This window comes from Mesoplodon bidens (genome assembly GCF_964165515.1).
Source record: "Mesoplodon bidens genome assembly, chromosome: 8".
In the NCBI taxonomy this organism is placed as follows: Eukaryota; Metazoa; Chordata; class Mammalia; order Artiodactyla; family Ziphiidae; genus Mesoplodon; species Mesoplodon bidens.
The window spans coordinates 100,805,335-100,823,583 of record NC_138165.1 but is presented as its reverse complement, the minus strand read 5'-3'; the positions used below and the strand labels follow the sequence as shown (position 1 = coordinate 100,823,583).

The 18,249-nt window shown below is 37.0% G+C and overlaps 1 protein-coding gene across 1 annotated transcript in view; it reads right to left on the bottom strand.

Moving 5' to 3' along the window:
- NYAP2 (neuronal tyrosine-phosphorylated phosphoinositide-3-kinase adaptor 2) overlaps nucleotides 1-18,000 on the bottom strand; it is a gene marked incomplete at both ends in the record, with an annotated part of 253,406 nt that extends 235,406 nt beyond the window's left edge. Inside the window, one exon of the mRNA XM_081242400.1 lies at nucleotides 17,780-18,000. Coding sequence (XP_081098526.1) covers nucleotides 17,780-18,000 — 221 coding nt within the window. The remainder of the gene's footprint in view (nucleotides 1-17,779) is intronic.
- Between the last annotated feature and the right edge of the window lie 249 nt (nucleotides 18,001-18,249).

The window sequence follows — 18,249 nt, the reverse complement described above, 5'->3', positions numbered from 1 at the left end:
CACAACGACTGAGCCTGCGCTCTAGAGCCCGCGAGCCACAACTACTGAGCCCACGTGCCACAACTACTGAAGCCCACGTGTCTAGAGCCTGTGCTCTGCAACAAGAGAAGCCACCACAATGAGAAGCCCACACACCACAACGAAGAGTAACCCTTGCTCGCCACAACTAGAGGAAGCCTACGTGCAGCAATGAAGACTCAATGCAGCCAAAAATAATAATAAAAATATAAATAAATAAATAAATAAATCTAAAATAAATAAATAAATATCTGCAATATAAGTATCATAAGGGCATTGGCAGCCAATGCAATTACTTATATTTACCTCTCTAAACTACAGAAAACAAGCTTAAGGGCTTTAGAATTCCCTCAAATTATACTTTCCTCTCTTTTGCCTCATTTTATATTTATTCCATGGTCCCAATACAATAATAGTAGAGCAAAACTTTGGGATTGTAAGTCTCAAAAGCCATTGTTCAAAAATTTAAAAAATTCCTATGCTAATTTATAAACCATGTACAACAGAGGACTCTTCCTACAGTTTATATGTGTGGGCTGTATTATTTATGTGGCTATTTGCCTTGCACATAGATGATAATTAGGGCTTAAATAAGACAAACTGAGGCTGGAGATCATATATAGAAAGTATGCAAGTGGGATTTTTGATGAATTTGACGTCTTTATACCTGAGAAGAAAAATAATTTGATGACATTTTAATTCATTGTCCCACTATCATTTTGAATACAAAATAACATTTTCTTCACTCATTTTTAAAAATCTATCTGAATAAACTTAAAAGGATTGAGGGAAACATCTTTTTTTCTCCGAAGTTCAGACATGAATATAAGCAAAAATTAAATAAAATGTTGACTCTCAGGTCTGATCTTAAACACGTGACACTGCATTTCATCAAGTAACTTAGGGATTATATGGTCCACTTGAGGAGTAAAATGTCTCCAAATCTTCACTTTCGAAAGTTTTCAAAAAAGATAATTTATTTCCATCATTGATGATATCTCATGATCCATGTAGTAAAAGGATGAGATTTTTATTAACTAAACTGACTAGTCAAGGAGTTGAAAGTAGTGAGTGTTTCCATTACACGTTATTTCTTGTCTGCCAGGATATGTTGTGTCCTTATGAGGACCCAACAAGAGCTGCTAGTTGACAAGTGGAGATAGTCTTATTGCATCAGGTTGATTATGCTGAGCCTGTTCATTAAAACGAGTTTTATCTGTGTGACTGAGGTAACATAACATGCACGCATTATTAAAGCACATCTTTAAAAAATAAACACGCATACACGTGTCCAGGAGATCAGGCCACAAGAAGGGGGATACGTCTTCTCTTCCACATGTTCATTGAGGCCATTTCATTTTGTTCCCAGGTTATCATTCCTACAATAGTTCACACGTGCCATCAAACCTGAACTGAGCTTCTCATTCAACTCCGGGGTGACAGAGGTCATCTGTTTTCGTATTAACTAAATCACAGCCTGTCTCAAACCAAGATTGCCAGTTGTGTTAAATTAAAGATAGAGGTTTTTGCTGAAGGCAACTTACACAGGGTGTGTTGATACCTTTAAGCTGACTTCTTTTTAGAATTCTAAGTCACATTGAAATAGAAAGGCTTGGGCAGATAGGGTCACTGTATTAACGACAAATCTGCAAGCGGCATTCTTCCTAAACCCAATATGGGCCTAATCTTTCATTCTTCCACTTTAATGCAATCATGGAACAGTACAGGCTTAGAGTCCCCACCTCATTTCAAAATACTCTCTTAAATGCACGATATCTCCTTAGAGACTTTTAATCTTGTAAGGGGTGATAGAAGACTTTCCCTTCCCCTATAGATGGAAAAGGGGTGCTTTTGTTTTCCAGTCATATGTGAAACTGACAGACTTCTTTAGAAAAATCACATGGTGTCAATTCAAACCAGAGTCTCACAGTGTATATTATAGTGTATCTTGAAAAAGTATCTGTTTAATAGACACATTATATGAAATAGATAATCAACAAGGACCTACTGTATAGCACAGGGAACTACCCAATATTCTATAATAACCTATATGGGGAAAGAATCTGAAAAAGAAGAGATATGTGTATCTGTATACCTAAATCACTTTGTTGTACATCTGAAACTGCACAACATTGTAAATCAACTATATTCCAATATAAAATAAGATTTTTTAAAGTATCTGCTTATAATAATGAATGCTCTGACAGCTAGCTATGGGGAAGGATATTAGTTATGGTATCCATCATTAAATAGAATTGTTCATGGGTAGAAACCAAACTAGATACTGTAATTAAAATATTCATGGAAGTAACTAGTTACTCTGTTTCTCATTCCCTTTTATCTTCCTTGTCTTGTGCCTGTTTTCCCGTGATGGATCTCTCTACACTACAGTAATGCTCTCATCTGGCCTTGCAAGATCTGTATTGACTACACACTTTTCCGGTTGCATTTTTAGCTGACACTTTTGGCAATGGTGTTTAGTTGGATTACTCCCTGCCAGTTTATTTTTGGTAGATTGGTTCACAGTGTCCTATTCTATTGCTTAGGTCTCCAGTTATCTATCCTTTTGGCTGCTGCTGGTGGTGTTCATTCAGACAGACATCATTCTTCTCTTTCACCTGTTAGTGCAGTCTAACCCTGTGAAAAAATTCATCATGAGTCAGGGGAAATTCAGCATGGCATGTATTATTGGTATTGTGATTTGAGTGACAGGCAACCAACACTTAGGGAATAATTTATCTACCTGAATTGGGCTAGACATCACTAATGCACACGGCAGATTGATTGTACGGCTCTAGTGGACGTATTCTTTATTAATGAGATTCAGTATGATTTGCTAAAAAGCCTTTTACTGGGCAGTCATTTTCTGTCCCCCTCCCCCATCGCTCTATATTCCATTTAATCTGTTGAACCATGTACCATGTTTTGAAAACGTGTTTCTCTCGTCTATTTTTATTTGAAATACCTAGGGTTTTTAAAATAATTGTGCACAAATTGAACAAAGCACACACACACACACATACACACACACACACCAGATTGGAACTGAAATGTATTATGAAACACAGGGACCAAGGAAAGGAATTAAAATCCTAAAAAAGATATTAAGAAGAAATAAAAGTAAAATTATATGGAAAAGAAGACATAATCTAAGAATAAAATTTGGCATTTGAAAAAACTGACTTCTAGAAATGAATGTGTCTGTACTAACAGGAGCTATAAAGCATATGAGATTTCTTTCTAAATAAGATATGTTATTTGTATTGATCTGCTGAGAGTTGGGAGTGGCTAAGGTTTGGGGCTTTCAAAAAGAGCTCAGTAAAAATCCAGAGAAAAGTCATAAACTACCCACCTCTTAACCTTTTGCTCCGTTATCCAGAGGTCACAAGGCAGAAGGGAATAATGTACATCAATTATAATGAGTTTTTCTAAAACACTTTAAAAGTAACATAAGGGTAAATTATTTCAGATTCTAGTCTCACTCTGATCAAGCATCCCCTACAATATAATTTCATACTTGGTATGGGAGGAGGATAAAAAAAGAAGTCATCTCCCTTCTCTTGAGAGAAGAGTCTATATGTACTCTCATTGCTATAGATATTTCTCCATTGTCTTTATAAAAAATTTCTCCATTACTGTTTTTTTTTTCTGTAATTCACAAAATGCCATCTCTCCCCAAAACAAACTAAAATTCTAGCTGCTGAAAGAATAACGTTTCCTTAAAAATGATCTATGGAAACACTTGCTCGACAAATGATTTCTAGTCCTGTTTTGTCATTTATCTCCAAAACAAATACTATTTCAATTGTGTATTATAATAGGCATTGGAGCATTTCAAAAAAATTTTAAGTTATATGTGACTATCTGAATAGAAGCATCCTAGGAGGTTAAGAATCCCTCTAGGAAAACTCTTAAAGACTTGAGTGTCTCCATGCAATTCTGGTTCTCTTTGAAAAAGCTGGATAGGTCAGTGTTATAATTACTGCATCAAGTGGTTTAAAAGGAAGAAGATCTCTTTCCTGGTGTGAAAGGCAGGTAGATGGTTTCGTGTGGTTAGCCTCCCCACGGAAGCCTCAAAATAATATGAAGCTGAAATCTTTTAGTAGCATTTACACTGCCATGTTGAAAATATGTTGCTCTCCAGAAAAGAAATCAAATCACAGAGTATTTAAAAACTCATTTTAGACTGTAGCTCTTGTAGATATAAAGGAGTTATGTTATCTTCATGAGTCATTATTTCTTTCTCTGTTTAGCTTTAGCCTAAATGTTACAGCAGTTTCTTCACAGAAAGTATGTATTTCCATGAAAAGAGTAAAAAAAATTAGCAGCTCATTGCCAAGAGAGGAAACTTTCAGGGTAGTTCCCTGTAAATATCTGGAAATTCATTAGTGAATTACATTTAAAATATCACATGCTATGCTAGCTTATTTACTATTCCTTTGGAAAATAGATCATCAGTGCACTGAATGAGTTTGAGACAATTTGACATGACAAATGTTTCAAAACCTACTATGCGCAAGAAGCAATTTCTCTACTCTTGGAAGCTGGTTTAATAATTAAGGCTAAAACTACCAATTAGTGCATCCTTTTGAGTCTATTCATGTGCCAAAATTCTTTCAGTCCTCATATAATTTTAACTGTTTTAGGAGAAAGAACAAAAATATGTGTACATGGAGAAGATGAAATAAAATGATAAAATAAGAAATTCACATTTGGAGTCTGGGTGTATGTGTCATTTGCAATCACTTGAAGCAAACAATCCAATTTCTTTCCTTGTGGTGCTTTCTACCTAAATGGAGGTAGATTTTTTTGGACATGGTGCCATATGTCATTATTAATGTAGCTACATTATGTGATGAAGATGAAGGTAATAATGATGACAGTGAAATTAATGATAGTAATGATAATAATAATAATAATAATACCAACAATAATGGCAGCTACCATGATATGGTGGCTACTCCACTGGTTGTTCCACATGTGTCGTATCTTTATTTCTCTTAACAATACAACAAAAGGAACATTATTATTTCTAATTAACAAATGAGTAAACTTAACTTTAACAATTAAGGACTCCTTATGGGTCTCACTAAAGCTAAGAAGTAGAATAAACCAATCCCACCTTCTGTGCAGGGACTAGGATTTTCCCACTACTCAGTTATCCCCTCCTGTACCCACACACACATGTTACTCTAAATTACCATCTTACAATAGGGTGATAATCCACAGGTTTATTAAAATACCCCAGGACAGGAAAACTGTCCAATGTGCATAAATTAACAAACTAATTATCTACGTCTCCATCACTGCCAAAAAGGCCATAAGTGAACATGACCAACGTTAATAATTGAATCTACCCATTGTTAGAGCATTTTTCCTTTTTAAGAGTGTCAAGTATTCTGCATGCCTACATCTGCCTTTCATCTTGTTTCTTAGATTATAGGACTAGGATGGTTATCTCTGCCCCAACCGGAAAGCATCTGAGAGTGCGTATCACATAGTTCTTAGAATCAAGATCACTTAACTCCACTAACTCCTCACAAAGGCAGAGACCTCCAGGCAATTGTTCATGTACTCTGGTTAAGCTACATGCTTGTCCTTTGCTGAATAAATGTTAAAAATCATCTTTCCTCAAACTTAAATATGTGTGTGTACAACTTTGAATTTGGTATGTCTGTCCTGCATACCTGGAGGGCAATTTAGCTCCAACCTTGTGATCTAGCAGTTATATTTCTAAGGTACTAGCCTACGAAAATACTTCTAAATGTGCAAAAGATAGTTTGAAAAGAATGTTTTTTATAGCATTATCTGGAAAAGTTAAAAAAATAATGTTAACAACCTAAGGCTCTATCATGTGGAAAGGATCGAATAAATTATACTGTACACCCTAAAAAAAAGTATTCCAAATTTCTATACAATTCTTCAATCTCATACCCACAAAGTATCAAAAATGAAACACGAAATTCTTACAGATACCAGCAAATCATTAAAAGCCTATAGACATCTCAATATGCCCCAAACCTTTCTCACCAAAACCCCTTTTTCTGCTGCCTTCACCATCCCAGCTAATGGGAATGTCATCTTCTATCTTGCTCTCACACCCCACACCCAATCTGTCACCAAATTCCATCAACTCTACCTTCAAAATGTACCTGCAATTCCACCACTTCTCCCCTTGTCCAGCACTGATGCTCTGGTCCATGCCACCATCTGTCCTTCTCGTGATGGTTTTCACAGTCTCCTAACTGATGTTCCTGCTTCTGCCCCACAGAGCAGCCAGAATGATCCTCCTTTGTATTAGAGGAGTCAGATTATGGCATTCTCTCTCCCAAAAGCCTACAAAAAATTCTCATCTCATCTCAAATGAGTGGAAGCCAAAATCTTGACAGTGACCTCGTGGCCCATGGCCTGACAAGATCGGACCCCGTTACTTCTGACCTGACCTTCTGACCCCTTGCTTGCTCCCCTCCAGCCACTCTGACCTCCTTATAGCTCCTCCCAACACGTCAGGAATGTCCCCCTCTAGGACCTCTTCTCTGGATGTTCCTTCTTCCTAGAAATCTGTCACCCCGGAGATCCACACGGCTTCTTCCCTCACTTCCTTCAGGCCCTTTCTCAAATGTGACAGCCGTAGTGAGTCTTTTCCTGACCTACCCGTATACCTTTGCACTCTTTCCAAACCCCTGACCCTAACGCCCTGATTTCATTTTCTTCATAGAACGTGTTGCATTTTAACTTGCTCTCTACTCTACTTGTTTATTGTCTGTCTTCCTCACCCCACCCACACCAGATTGTAAATCCCATGAGGGCAAGCTTTTATTTATTTATTTATTTATTTTACTGTTTTGTTCACTGTTTTATCCCAAGCACCTAGAATTATGCCTGACCTATAATAGATGTTCAATAAATGCTTAATGAAAAACTTTATAGAGAAACAAAATAGCCATGCAACACATATAAACATCACCCAAATAGAAAATTAACAAGTCTTCTTGATGAAGCTCTTCTTCACTGCTGAACCACTTCATTTCTTATTCAAACATCAGGATATGCTGAGTGGTATACTTAGTCCCAAATCAAAGACTAAAATGCAATTTACGAGTTAAAATAATGGATTTTAAATGCTGGTATTTTTATTTTTTTAAACAGCTTCCTTGTACATCTTAATGAAAGTACTTTTCTTTAAAAAATTTTTTTCTCCCTCTGCTTCCTGGCAGGCTAGTTATATTCATATTCTAGCATGGACATGAATATTCTGTCCTGTATTTCCAAATATGAATGTTATTGAGAATAACTCTAGAGGCATGTGTTTCATGCAGAGATTCATTTTGGGAGAGGGGTTTGATTTTCCGTCTATCAATTAATGATTAAAGTTAATTTCAAGGTGATCCATACATTTATAATGAAGATGTTTTCTTCAGGCTATGTCAAAGTTGGACAGAAGCCTTCAAGCTATTTTATTAACATGCTCAGCCTCTGCTCTAGTCATATCATTTGTTACATTAGACATGTTCTCTAAGCTATATTGCATTTTTAGTAGCTAAAAAAAAAAATCCCCCAACTCATACCCTTGCTCAATAATAATTTCTTTTCCTTATTTGGGTTTTTAAACCTTTTCCAAAGACAATGCTTACTTAAAGACTGAGAATATCCTCTGATAGGCTGAAAAGTATAAAGAAACAGCCCTAGACTAAAAACTATTGCCTCGTTAATCTATAACCATCTCTAAATATTTAACACTACTTCTGAAAGAAAGAGTACCTTCAATTTTCCAACGGGTTTCTTTTCAATGATTCAGGTTGCCACAGGTTTGGCTGTTTGGAAGGTTCACTCATGCTGTGATTTCCTCAGCGTAAGAAGAGCTTAATTCTCAGGCTGACTGACAGTCTCACGTGGGATTGTGTTCTAAAAAGCCCCTCCTCTTGCCAACATCTGTCTATTTCAGATACAGAATAGACACTGAGCTTCTTAAAATGTAAAGTGAGTGCTAGGTCCCAGATGTAATTCAAGTTGAAACAAGCAGAAGTATAAATAGCTCTCAAAAAGGTATGTGAGAAGAATAAAGGCTTACCTTAACATGAGCCATTAAAGGCCCCTCTTAATGTGACCTCTAATTGCCTTGGCAGGTGATGGAGTGAAAAACCTAAAACCACATCTATTACAAATATAGATGTAACGTGAATTGTAAATAGAGGAATGCTGATGTTTGTATAAATCCTCTTAAGACTGTGGTGACCCTTACTGAAAACAGGAGCCCAGCAGGACAGACACCATTTTGACTTGGAAAGTGAACTGGCACAACAGCCAAAATGGACAAATGTGGTGTCCTTAGGCTAAATGGGGAAAATTAATATTAATGAGCATAAGTGGTATCATTAGATATATGCTCATTAATATTAACTTTCCCCTCCAGCATTAAAAAAAAATAGAACATTTTAAATAAATCAATTCATTTAGTATCAGCCTTGTAGATTTGGCTTCTGGCTCAATATAGAGCAGTGAGGGAAGAACAAGGCAAATTATCGAATTCTCTCCTCTAATCGTATGGTCCTATGAATAAAAACCTCCCCATGCATTTGGTATTCTAATGAAAACTACTCCAATGTCTGGATATCTTATTTAGTTTTAGAAAAAGAAATCTGGATGCACAATTTTAGCAACAACAAAAAAATAAGCAAAGCAGCTTGTGCTCCTCTGAAATGATTAATAGAAAAGTGATTGGAATTAATCACAAACACAAGAGGAAGTTGAAAGTAGAGAGGGTTATTAAGATACTCTCTGCTGTTTAATCTCACCCCCTTATCAACACATTAACCTTGTTTCCTCTGCCTGAGTCCTACAGCAAAATTAGGTCAGAAATTCACATCAGATCAGATCAGCTGATTCATTCCAGCAAGACCCTGACACGCTGCAGATTTGGGTTTCATTCTAGATAGGAGTATGGCTGAGGGCTTTGGGGGTTTGTTCCCTATGCTCTAAGCATAGGAGATAGAGCTGGCTGTAGAGTATTTCTAAATATTCTAAGCTAGCTGTAGAGTATTTCTGAAAGCTTCTGAACCCTGTTTCATTTAACGGTCTTCACTTGACCTGAACAAAATGAACATCCATTTTCATACACAAATAGAGCATTTCATTTTTCTACATACCTGCAATTAAATCAAACCCAGTGAGATTACCTATTCGTGACAAAAGTAGCTATTCACGTTGCAGTGAACGCATATATCACTCGCTAAAATGTACTTCAGTAAATGCTCCCTATTTCCATAACGTCTGTCACAAATCATGAGTATGATTCCAGAAGCCATAACTATCTAAATAGGATTTATGTAACTGTTAACATTTCTCTAATAAGAGCTCTCAATGTAATTATGTCTTTGGGTAATCATTTAAAACATTATCCAATTCTAAACTTTGGTATCAGAATCATTTGCTTTTTAAGTAACAATGCTTTAGTAAAGGGAAAGCTTTTTTTTTTTAATTTTTACTTTTTATTTTCTGTATCGTCTAGAGGATGAACTTTCTTGGTGCTTCGTTTCTCTTTGACTAACAGAGATACTGAAACCTTCAAATTTAAATAACTTCCAAGTATATATCCTAATATACAAATGCATGTATTTTTTTAAAGGAACATAACTAATCTAATTCCATTTCTGACTGTCACTTTTAAACAGGAAATATAACCTCATATAGATCCCTTGAGGGCATCCACAGGGAATAGAGACATTCCTAATCAGCTTAAGTAGTCCTTTGTGTCAGAACCACTTTGCTAAAGTCCAGAGCTGTCTTGCGGACTTGCAATGTTTGGGAGAATTTCACTAATGTAGCATTTGTTTTATTAGAAAAAAAAATTCAACCCCTTTCTACAACAGAAAAAATACTCAGAAAGGCATGTACTGGGAACACATTTTCTTGTGGCTTTTTATTTAAGGGATATGTCCTATATTATTTTCAAAATACTGTGGCTAATAGTAAAATGAGACAATGCAGGAAGTAGCTCCAGAATCCAGATAGAAAAATTCACATGAAGGGAAGGAAGCCTCAAACCTAAGCATGCATCATTTGGTATACAAGATGATCTTTTATTGCCTCTCTTCCTCAGTGAATATCCTTACTGGATGTCCTGAACAAGATGTTTCCTGTAAAGAGTGAATCCCCAAAGCAGACGTATGTTCACAGGTACACACAGGTACTGCCTTACAGGTTGTTTGTAACCAGACTGTTCTCATTGGTCAGTTGCCTCCTTCTTAATGGCTAGTGCTTATGTATGTCAATGGTTCAATATACCTATCATCTCTGTGTCTTAAACATCCCTCTTCACCCACACACATGACAAACTAGGGTTTTGTAACCCATCTCAAGTGATCTCACTCGTTTGAAACTGTAGGCTTTGCATGTTTGTTTTCTAATAGGTTTTATAATAAAAAATAAAATCTGACTTAACAGTGCCTGCAGAAAACCATTAGAATTTCGAATAGCAGAAATGATGAGCTACTGAAATATTTTTTCATTCTCCATTAATTTTTTGCCTTTGAGTGTCTCTCTCTCTTTCTTTCTCACCAAATGTTATTTGGAGCTGTTAAGAAAAGTACTAACAAACAGTATCACTTTTTATTTATTTGAAATGTTTCACCTAGTAAGACTTTTCAGTAAAATCCCATTTGAGAAATGGAAGTGAAGGTACAAGAAAGTTAGTAGTGACAAAGGACTCAAGTTAGTTTAAAAATAAGGAATTGGGCTCAGAAAGCTTAAGTGACTTAGAACACAGAATGTGATGAGGGTATTCCTTTTCTAAGAGCTCAGTGTTTTAAGCTTCCCAGCTTCAACACAAAAGGCATTTCAGCACATATGTGATCTAGAAGGTCAATCATATGAAATCCTATTTCCATTTTTTAAGCAATCCCTGGCAGTCTGCACATTTCTGAAATTGCAACTGGCATATTTCACAGAGAATTATCATCAATGCCTTTTCAAGGTCAAACATGCTCCATCTTTAGATTTTTCAGCATTATCATAGTATATATTAAAGAAGGCATTCAGCAGACATGATAAAGAATTTTAATTGATTAGACTGTGTTCATTAATGTCATGTTGAATTTTCTCTACAACTTGACATAAATTGCATGTTAAAAGTATTAAACTATGTGTGAAATTTAGATGTGGGTATTCTGCTTTGGTCGCCATCTCTGGAACCTCAGAATTCCTGTGTGACCAGAATCTTCCTAGGGAATTTTCAAAAATTTTAAAAATACACTTCCTATTAGGAACGTTGTTGAAGCAATTCTAAAAATGTACTGTGAGAATATTCTGTATAATATTTAAGATTTATTATATTTTTTAATTATCAGAAGCCCAGAATACTGGTCACCATATGAACAAAATAAAATTTAAATTTGAATATTTCAACGGGTACTGAGATGGAATAACTTGAGCTATCTGCAGCTATAACCCCGCCCCAAATCAGGGAGAACTTTAGTCTCTTCCTGCTGCCCAATCATGACACTTTTGGCTCCTTTCATGTTTCTCTCTCCAACTCTTCCCACAACAACATCCAGAGATTTCTACGTATGCCCTCACACTGTGCATGGGCCCTGCTTTTGTAAAAGAAAGTCATCTGGGCAACACGGATGGACCTAGAGATCATAATACTAAGTGAAGTAAGCCAGACAAAGATAAATCTCCTATGATATCACTTTTATGTGGAATCTAAAAAAAATGATACAAATGAACTTATTTACAAAAGAGAAACAGTCTTACAGACTGAAAACAAACTTATAGTTGCTAAAGGGGAAAAGAGGGGAGGGATAAATTAGGAATTCTGGATTAACAGATGCACACGATTATATATAAAATAGATAAACAACAAGGACCTACTGTAGAGCACAGAGAACTATATTCAATATTTTGTAATAATGTATAAAGGAAAAGAATCTGAAAAATTATATATATATATTCACTTTGCTGTACACCTGAAACATTGTAAATCAACTATACTTCAATAAAAAACAACAACAACTTCTACAAAAAATAAACAAAAAAGAAAGTCATCTGAGAAGTCTCAAAATTTAGGAGGTTTTACTAGTATTTTTTCTCTTCCAAAGATCTTTTCACTTTAAATTAGGATTCCATAAAACATTTGGGGGAAAGAGTGTAGGAAAGAGCAGGGAGGAGTTACTGATAGCAAGATACATACTACGTCTTTCAGTTCCTAGCATGTGTGATACCTATGGCACAATAATAAAATGGTGTTTGAGGAGCCAGGTTTGGGGCCGTCATACAGAATTAGTCATCCTTTCATTCATCGCTCAGTCACCTGTACATCGTGGCTGAACACCCCTATCTGAAATATTTGAGATCCCATCCCTTCCCACCTACTCAAGGACATAATCACAGTAATTTTTCCTTCCCTCTCCTAAGTCATTAACATTTCCCTTTCTACTGTAATCTTTCATATCAGCATTTCAGATAAGCTAGTTTTTGCTCTGCTTAAAGGGAAAAACCAGAAAAACAGAACACTATAGACTTCTCTTCCCCCTTCAACTACTCTCCATATTTGTGAATTTTGTTTAACCTCGAAAGTTCCTAAAATAGTTCTCTATTCCTCTTTTCCTTGTTTCAATTCCTCTTTTCGCATCCTCTTGTGAACATGACTCCACTGCGTTTTGTCCCCAGACCTCCACCAAAACTGTTCTTGTCAACAACACCAATGTAATAAAAGACATTGTTCAATCCTCAGGATTCAATATATTTGATCTACCAGTAAAATCTCTCTCTCTTCTTTAATCACTTTTGTCATTTCACTCTGAGGCAACACCCACCTTGGTGATTCTTCTCTTATCCCACTAGCTGTTCTTACTGGATTTTTCTACTGTTCCTGTCATGTAAACAATTAGGTGTCCCAAGGAACAGTACTGTGTGTTTTTATCCTCTCTATCTAATTTTAGGTCCTAGGGATCCTTAACTAGGCTCATGATTGTAAAGAATCTATGACTCTCATATTAAAACCTCCAGTTTTGATCTCCACCATGAGCCCTGGATCCAACTGCCTATCCAGAATTCTCCACTTTAATATCTAAAAGGGGTCCCAGCACTGGCTTATGAAAGCTGAACTCCCACTCCCCCACCATTTAAACTAAATTTACTCCTGTTTTAGTCTTTACCATTTCATTAAATGGAATCAGCATTCTTCTAGTTGTTTCAGGAAAAATGAAACATAACATAACAACAGAACCAGGACAGCAACAAAACAAATTTGAGAATCATCTTCAATTCCTTTCTCTTATTCAACTTATATGTCTCATCAATTAGAAAATTTTACTAGTGCCCCAAATTTTAGCACTTTATGCCACATTTACTAGTACCACCCTGGTCCAAACTACCATCAGCTCTCACTTGAATTACTGCAAAAGCTTTCTCTCTGAATTCCCTGCATCCAACTATGCCCTGTTCATATGAATGCAAGCAGTCAGAGTAATCCTTGTTAAAAAGGGCAGTTAGTGTATGCCATACCTCTGCTCAAGAAATCTTCAATGAATATATTTTTTTCTTTTAGACTAAAACATGAACTTATAATGCTCTACATTACCTGGTGGCTCCAATAACCGTTGAACTTACACCTCTTCCAATCTTTGCTTGGTCACTACACGACACCTTCCCTTCTTGGAACACATCAAACTTGCTGTTTCCTCTGTCGCAAATTCTCTTCCCCAGACAGCCATGTGGCTCTTGTCTCTGGCAGCAGGCTCCCAATGTCTAATGTCTCTGCTCAGCTGTTGTTGGATTTCAGAGGTCTTCCCTGGCCTCTATTCTTATTGCCCTCACCGTGCTTTATTTTACAGTGTAAAAATTTATTATCACCTATCATATATATTTATTTATATGTATTTCTTTCATGTTGCCTCTCTTTCACCCTTCTCTCAGAATACAATTCTTTTATAACCAGGAACTTTGTTCTGTTCATTGCTGTCTCATAAAGGTCTAGAACATTTCCTGGCACTTAGTAAGGTTTCAATAAATATTTCACCAATGAATGAATACACTTAACAGCAAGTTGTTTATTGAACAATAAGCTGGCTTCAGATTCTATTCTAAGAACTGTATATACAAATAGTCATTCTTCTCATGAAACTTACATTGTAACTTGAACATCAGCAACCATGTCACATATTGTGTGCATTGTTTGCTCATTGTCTCTAATCGCCTTGACCTCAGGTGAAAGATGCCCTATCTAGCTCACAGGTTATTCATCATTTCTTGCTTCCAGGATTAAAGCCTCTATGCCTGACCCCTTATTTCATGGGTGGGGTCAGAATTCAACTTGAACATCAGCTCACTTTACTATGACCTAGCAGTCTGTTGATCTCTAGTTGGTGTTCCTAGGCCTGGGAAGTTGGTTTATTCTTCAACTCTACCCAGATCTACTGACAAATTCTGAATAGCCTCATCATCTAAAATGCCACTGTCACTAGGTCACTGTGACATAAAGTACACACATTTATAACTCTCCTGTGGGTAACACCAACTACTGTGGCAACAACAGCCTTACAAGCAACATTGCCATGGAACCTTAAGAGTAAGCTGGCTTCAGGCATACCTACTTCCACATCTCTGGCTTACGTCCTGCCATGGAAACAATAAAAGTGCACAGTAACTGAACATCTATCTCATCAAATGCCAGATCCTAGAAGGCTCTTTCTTCTTCCTGCTACCAGTGGGTTCTTCATTTTCTTCCTAATCTGATTATAGAAAGGTAAACTGCTAATTTAAAACTGACAAGTAGGGATTTCCCTGGTGGCACAGTGGTTAAGAATCTGCCTGCTAATGCAAAGGACATGGGCTCGAGCTCTGGTCCAGGAAGATCCCACATCCCACATGCCACAGAGCAACTAGGCCCATGCACCGTAACTACTGAGCCTGTGCTCTAGAGCCCGGAGCCACAACTATGAGCCCGTGTTCCACAACTGCTGAGGCCCATGCACACCACAATGAGAAACCCAGGCACCACAACGAAGAGTGTCCCCCGCTCTCTGCAACTAGGGAAAGCCAGCGTGCAACAACGAAGACTCAATACAGCCAATAAATAAATAAATTTATTAAAAAATAAAACTGACAAGTACTTTTTTTTCTCCTCTCTTTGAATCTTTATTTATTTGATACAAGAAAGAACACTCATACTCAGAAGAACTGTTTCAAACAAGACATCAACATTGATTAAACATACACATACACACACACAGGGTGGTAGACTTCTCCTGCCCTTACTCTGTTCTTAAGCATGGTTAGAATACAGTTTTATATTGTGTTGACAGTGTGATGTGGAAGCAAAATTGTCCAGATCGTTTGGGACTTTTTCAATTCAGTGTGTGATCTGAGCTATCTTTATGTTTATGGCTTGTAATAGAATTCTAGAAAATATTGCTTTGTTAATGTAGCAGGAACTAACACAAAGTTTACTTAACTGAATTTCCTGGACCTCATTTACTATGCAATGACAGGGTGCTGTGTCTCCACCTACCTAAATTCCAGCCCCTGTCCCCTGGACTTTTGACTTCTTGGAATTGTTGGTTATGCCCCTTTGAACACTTGACCACTTAAAATGAGTCATTTTTACTTTCTTAATATCTATGGATCTTTAGATAGAAACTTTCTGAGGTTGTTGATGAAACACAGAAGCTAATAATACAGTGATAAGCACCCTGGGGTGCTCTGTACAATCTAATAGAATTATTCAGCAAATAATTCTGTCTCTATGCTTAGAGAAAAGAGTGAATTATGTTTAATGGCAAGATTGGGAAACTTTAGATTTTAGAGATGAAGTTATTTTAGAAATCACGTAAGATAACCTTTTTTGTTCTGAGTTTCAGAAACCTTAGACTCACAAAAGTAAATTAAAATGTTTACATACATATAGAAGTTCAGGGCTTCCCTGGTGGTGCAGTGGTTAAGAATCTGCTTGCCAATGCAGGGGACACGGGTTTGACCCCTGGTCTGGGAAGATCCCAAATGCCTCGGAGCAACTAAGCCCACATGCCGCAACTACTGAGCCTGTGCTCTAGAGCCAGAGCTCCGCAACGAGAGAAGCCACAGCAATGAGAAGCCCGTGGGTGCCGCAATGAAGAGTAGCTCCTGCTTGCCTGAAGACTCAATGCAGCCAAAAATAAATACATAAAATAAATAAATGTATAAAAAAATACATCTTGGTTAAAAAAAAAAGTTCATCGGAGGTACTTAGCAGAAAAAAAAAAAAGTTGTTCTAAGAAAGGGCACTTAGTGCATCCTAGAAAGGAACCTGTGATACCAACTAAAATTAGGTAGAAATAAAAAAATAACATATCTCAAAATAACATCTGCAATTATGAACATGTTTATCAAGCATGCCATTTGACAAATCTTTGTATACCTGGTAATAGAATAGATTTCTATTTGAATAGTCCAGAGAAAAAAGATGACACTCTTTCAACTAATCTTGTACAAAATTTCCAAATCTCTCGCCCTCTTTCTCTCTCTCTTCCTTCCCACCCTCTCATACAGAGTTGTTTGCCATTAAATGATTGGAATAGTGCATCCTTACCTAGCCTCTTTATAAGAATCAATAGTTTACCTTAAAAGAATATGTTATTTTCCTTCATATCATAATGTTCATAGAGAGTAAGCAAAAGGATTAATTCTAGGTTAGATGAAAAATCCACCAACTTACTATCAAAATAGCTTACTATTACCATTTCGTTATCCAGTCAATTGATGGATTAATTTCCTAAATTCTGTCTCTTTGCACTTAGTAAATGGACTCCATTGAAGAAATAGGACTCCATCAAACACTTATCTCTACCTGTAACCTCACAACACATACACTCAGAAAATATTGTAAAATTTTTTGGAAAAAATCAAAAGATGTGTATCCTTACTTTGGTCTCAGTATGCTAGGGAACTTAGCCTCCATTTGGAGGCTGCAATCGGGGCTCATTTGCTTGTAGCAGGTGGGTTTTGCAGCATAAAAGTATTTCATTTGGGGCTTCCCTGGTGGCGCAGTGGTTGAGAGTCCGCCTGCCGATGCAGGGGACACGGGTTCGTGCCCCGGTTCGGGAAGATCCCACATGCTGTGGAGCGGCTGGGCCCGTGAGCCATGGCCGCTGAGCCTGGCGTCCGGAGCCTGTGCTCCACAAGGGGAGAGGCCACAACAGTGAGAGGCCCACATACAGCCAAAAAAAAAAAAAAAAAAAAAAAAAAAAAAAAGTATTTCATTTGAACAAACCTGGGGCACTTAGTACCAGACAAGAGATATAATAGCCACAGAATTCTACACAGAGGGCACACATTGAGTATTCCACTTCAGAAACTCACATAATTCTAATTATTGACAAGTCTTTTCATAATCTAGGAAGATGGTGAACTCTCTTATAAGGATGATACAAAGACAATTAAATATGGGGATTTTCATTAAATATTAAAGTGTGTGTTCCCTTACTCTTTTATCGAGAGATTGTTCAGTATGAACTTTTATTTAGAGGAAACTGAATTCTTTCCCCACCCCATCAGCGTCTCCATACTCATGACACGAAAGTAAACAACTTTTGTTAACTAAGGCAAGTGTCCTGTCAGTAGGGTGCGTTGTGTTTTCATCATAGTTGAGAAGACATTTTCACTTCGTCTCCTCAAGTCTAACTTTGACAAACCCCTCTTGACCAGGTGACAGCACCACAGCCTCTGCAGAACTCACAGGTACCCTGAGGCGGGCACAACTCAGAACAATTTCATTTATACTTACCGTTTTATTGCTTCTTCTTGTCTTCGGCGTTTTTCATTCTTTTCCTTCAAGTAGGCCAGGTTTGTTTCATTTCTCAAGCGATCATTTTCTCGAGCAATGTCTGATGCATTCTGAATAACCAATCCATCGTAGGCCTTCATCCCCATATCTTCAATATACTGGAGAAATGTGTCCAGAGGGTCTTCCTCAGGATTAGAACTCATCATCCTGGAGGATTTCATGTGAAAAGGAACACTTCCTGTGGGATGAGAACACATTTTACCTTCATCAAAGATGTGGATAAAAGCAAGGTGCTGCTTATTCTCTTAACATCTTGTCAGCTCCAAACTCCACTGATTATGGCAGGATGTACTTAGAGAAAATGTCTCATTAGAAATTACAGTCAGAGTATTTAAAGTTAATATTAAATGGATGTTGCCTGGGTAGCAAACGCTTCTTCAAAGCAACAAAAGCAGCAAATCAGGGGGCTT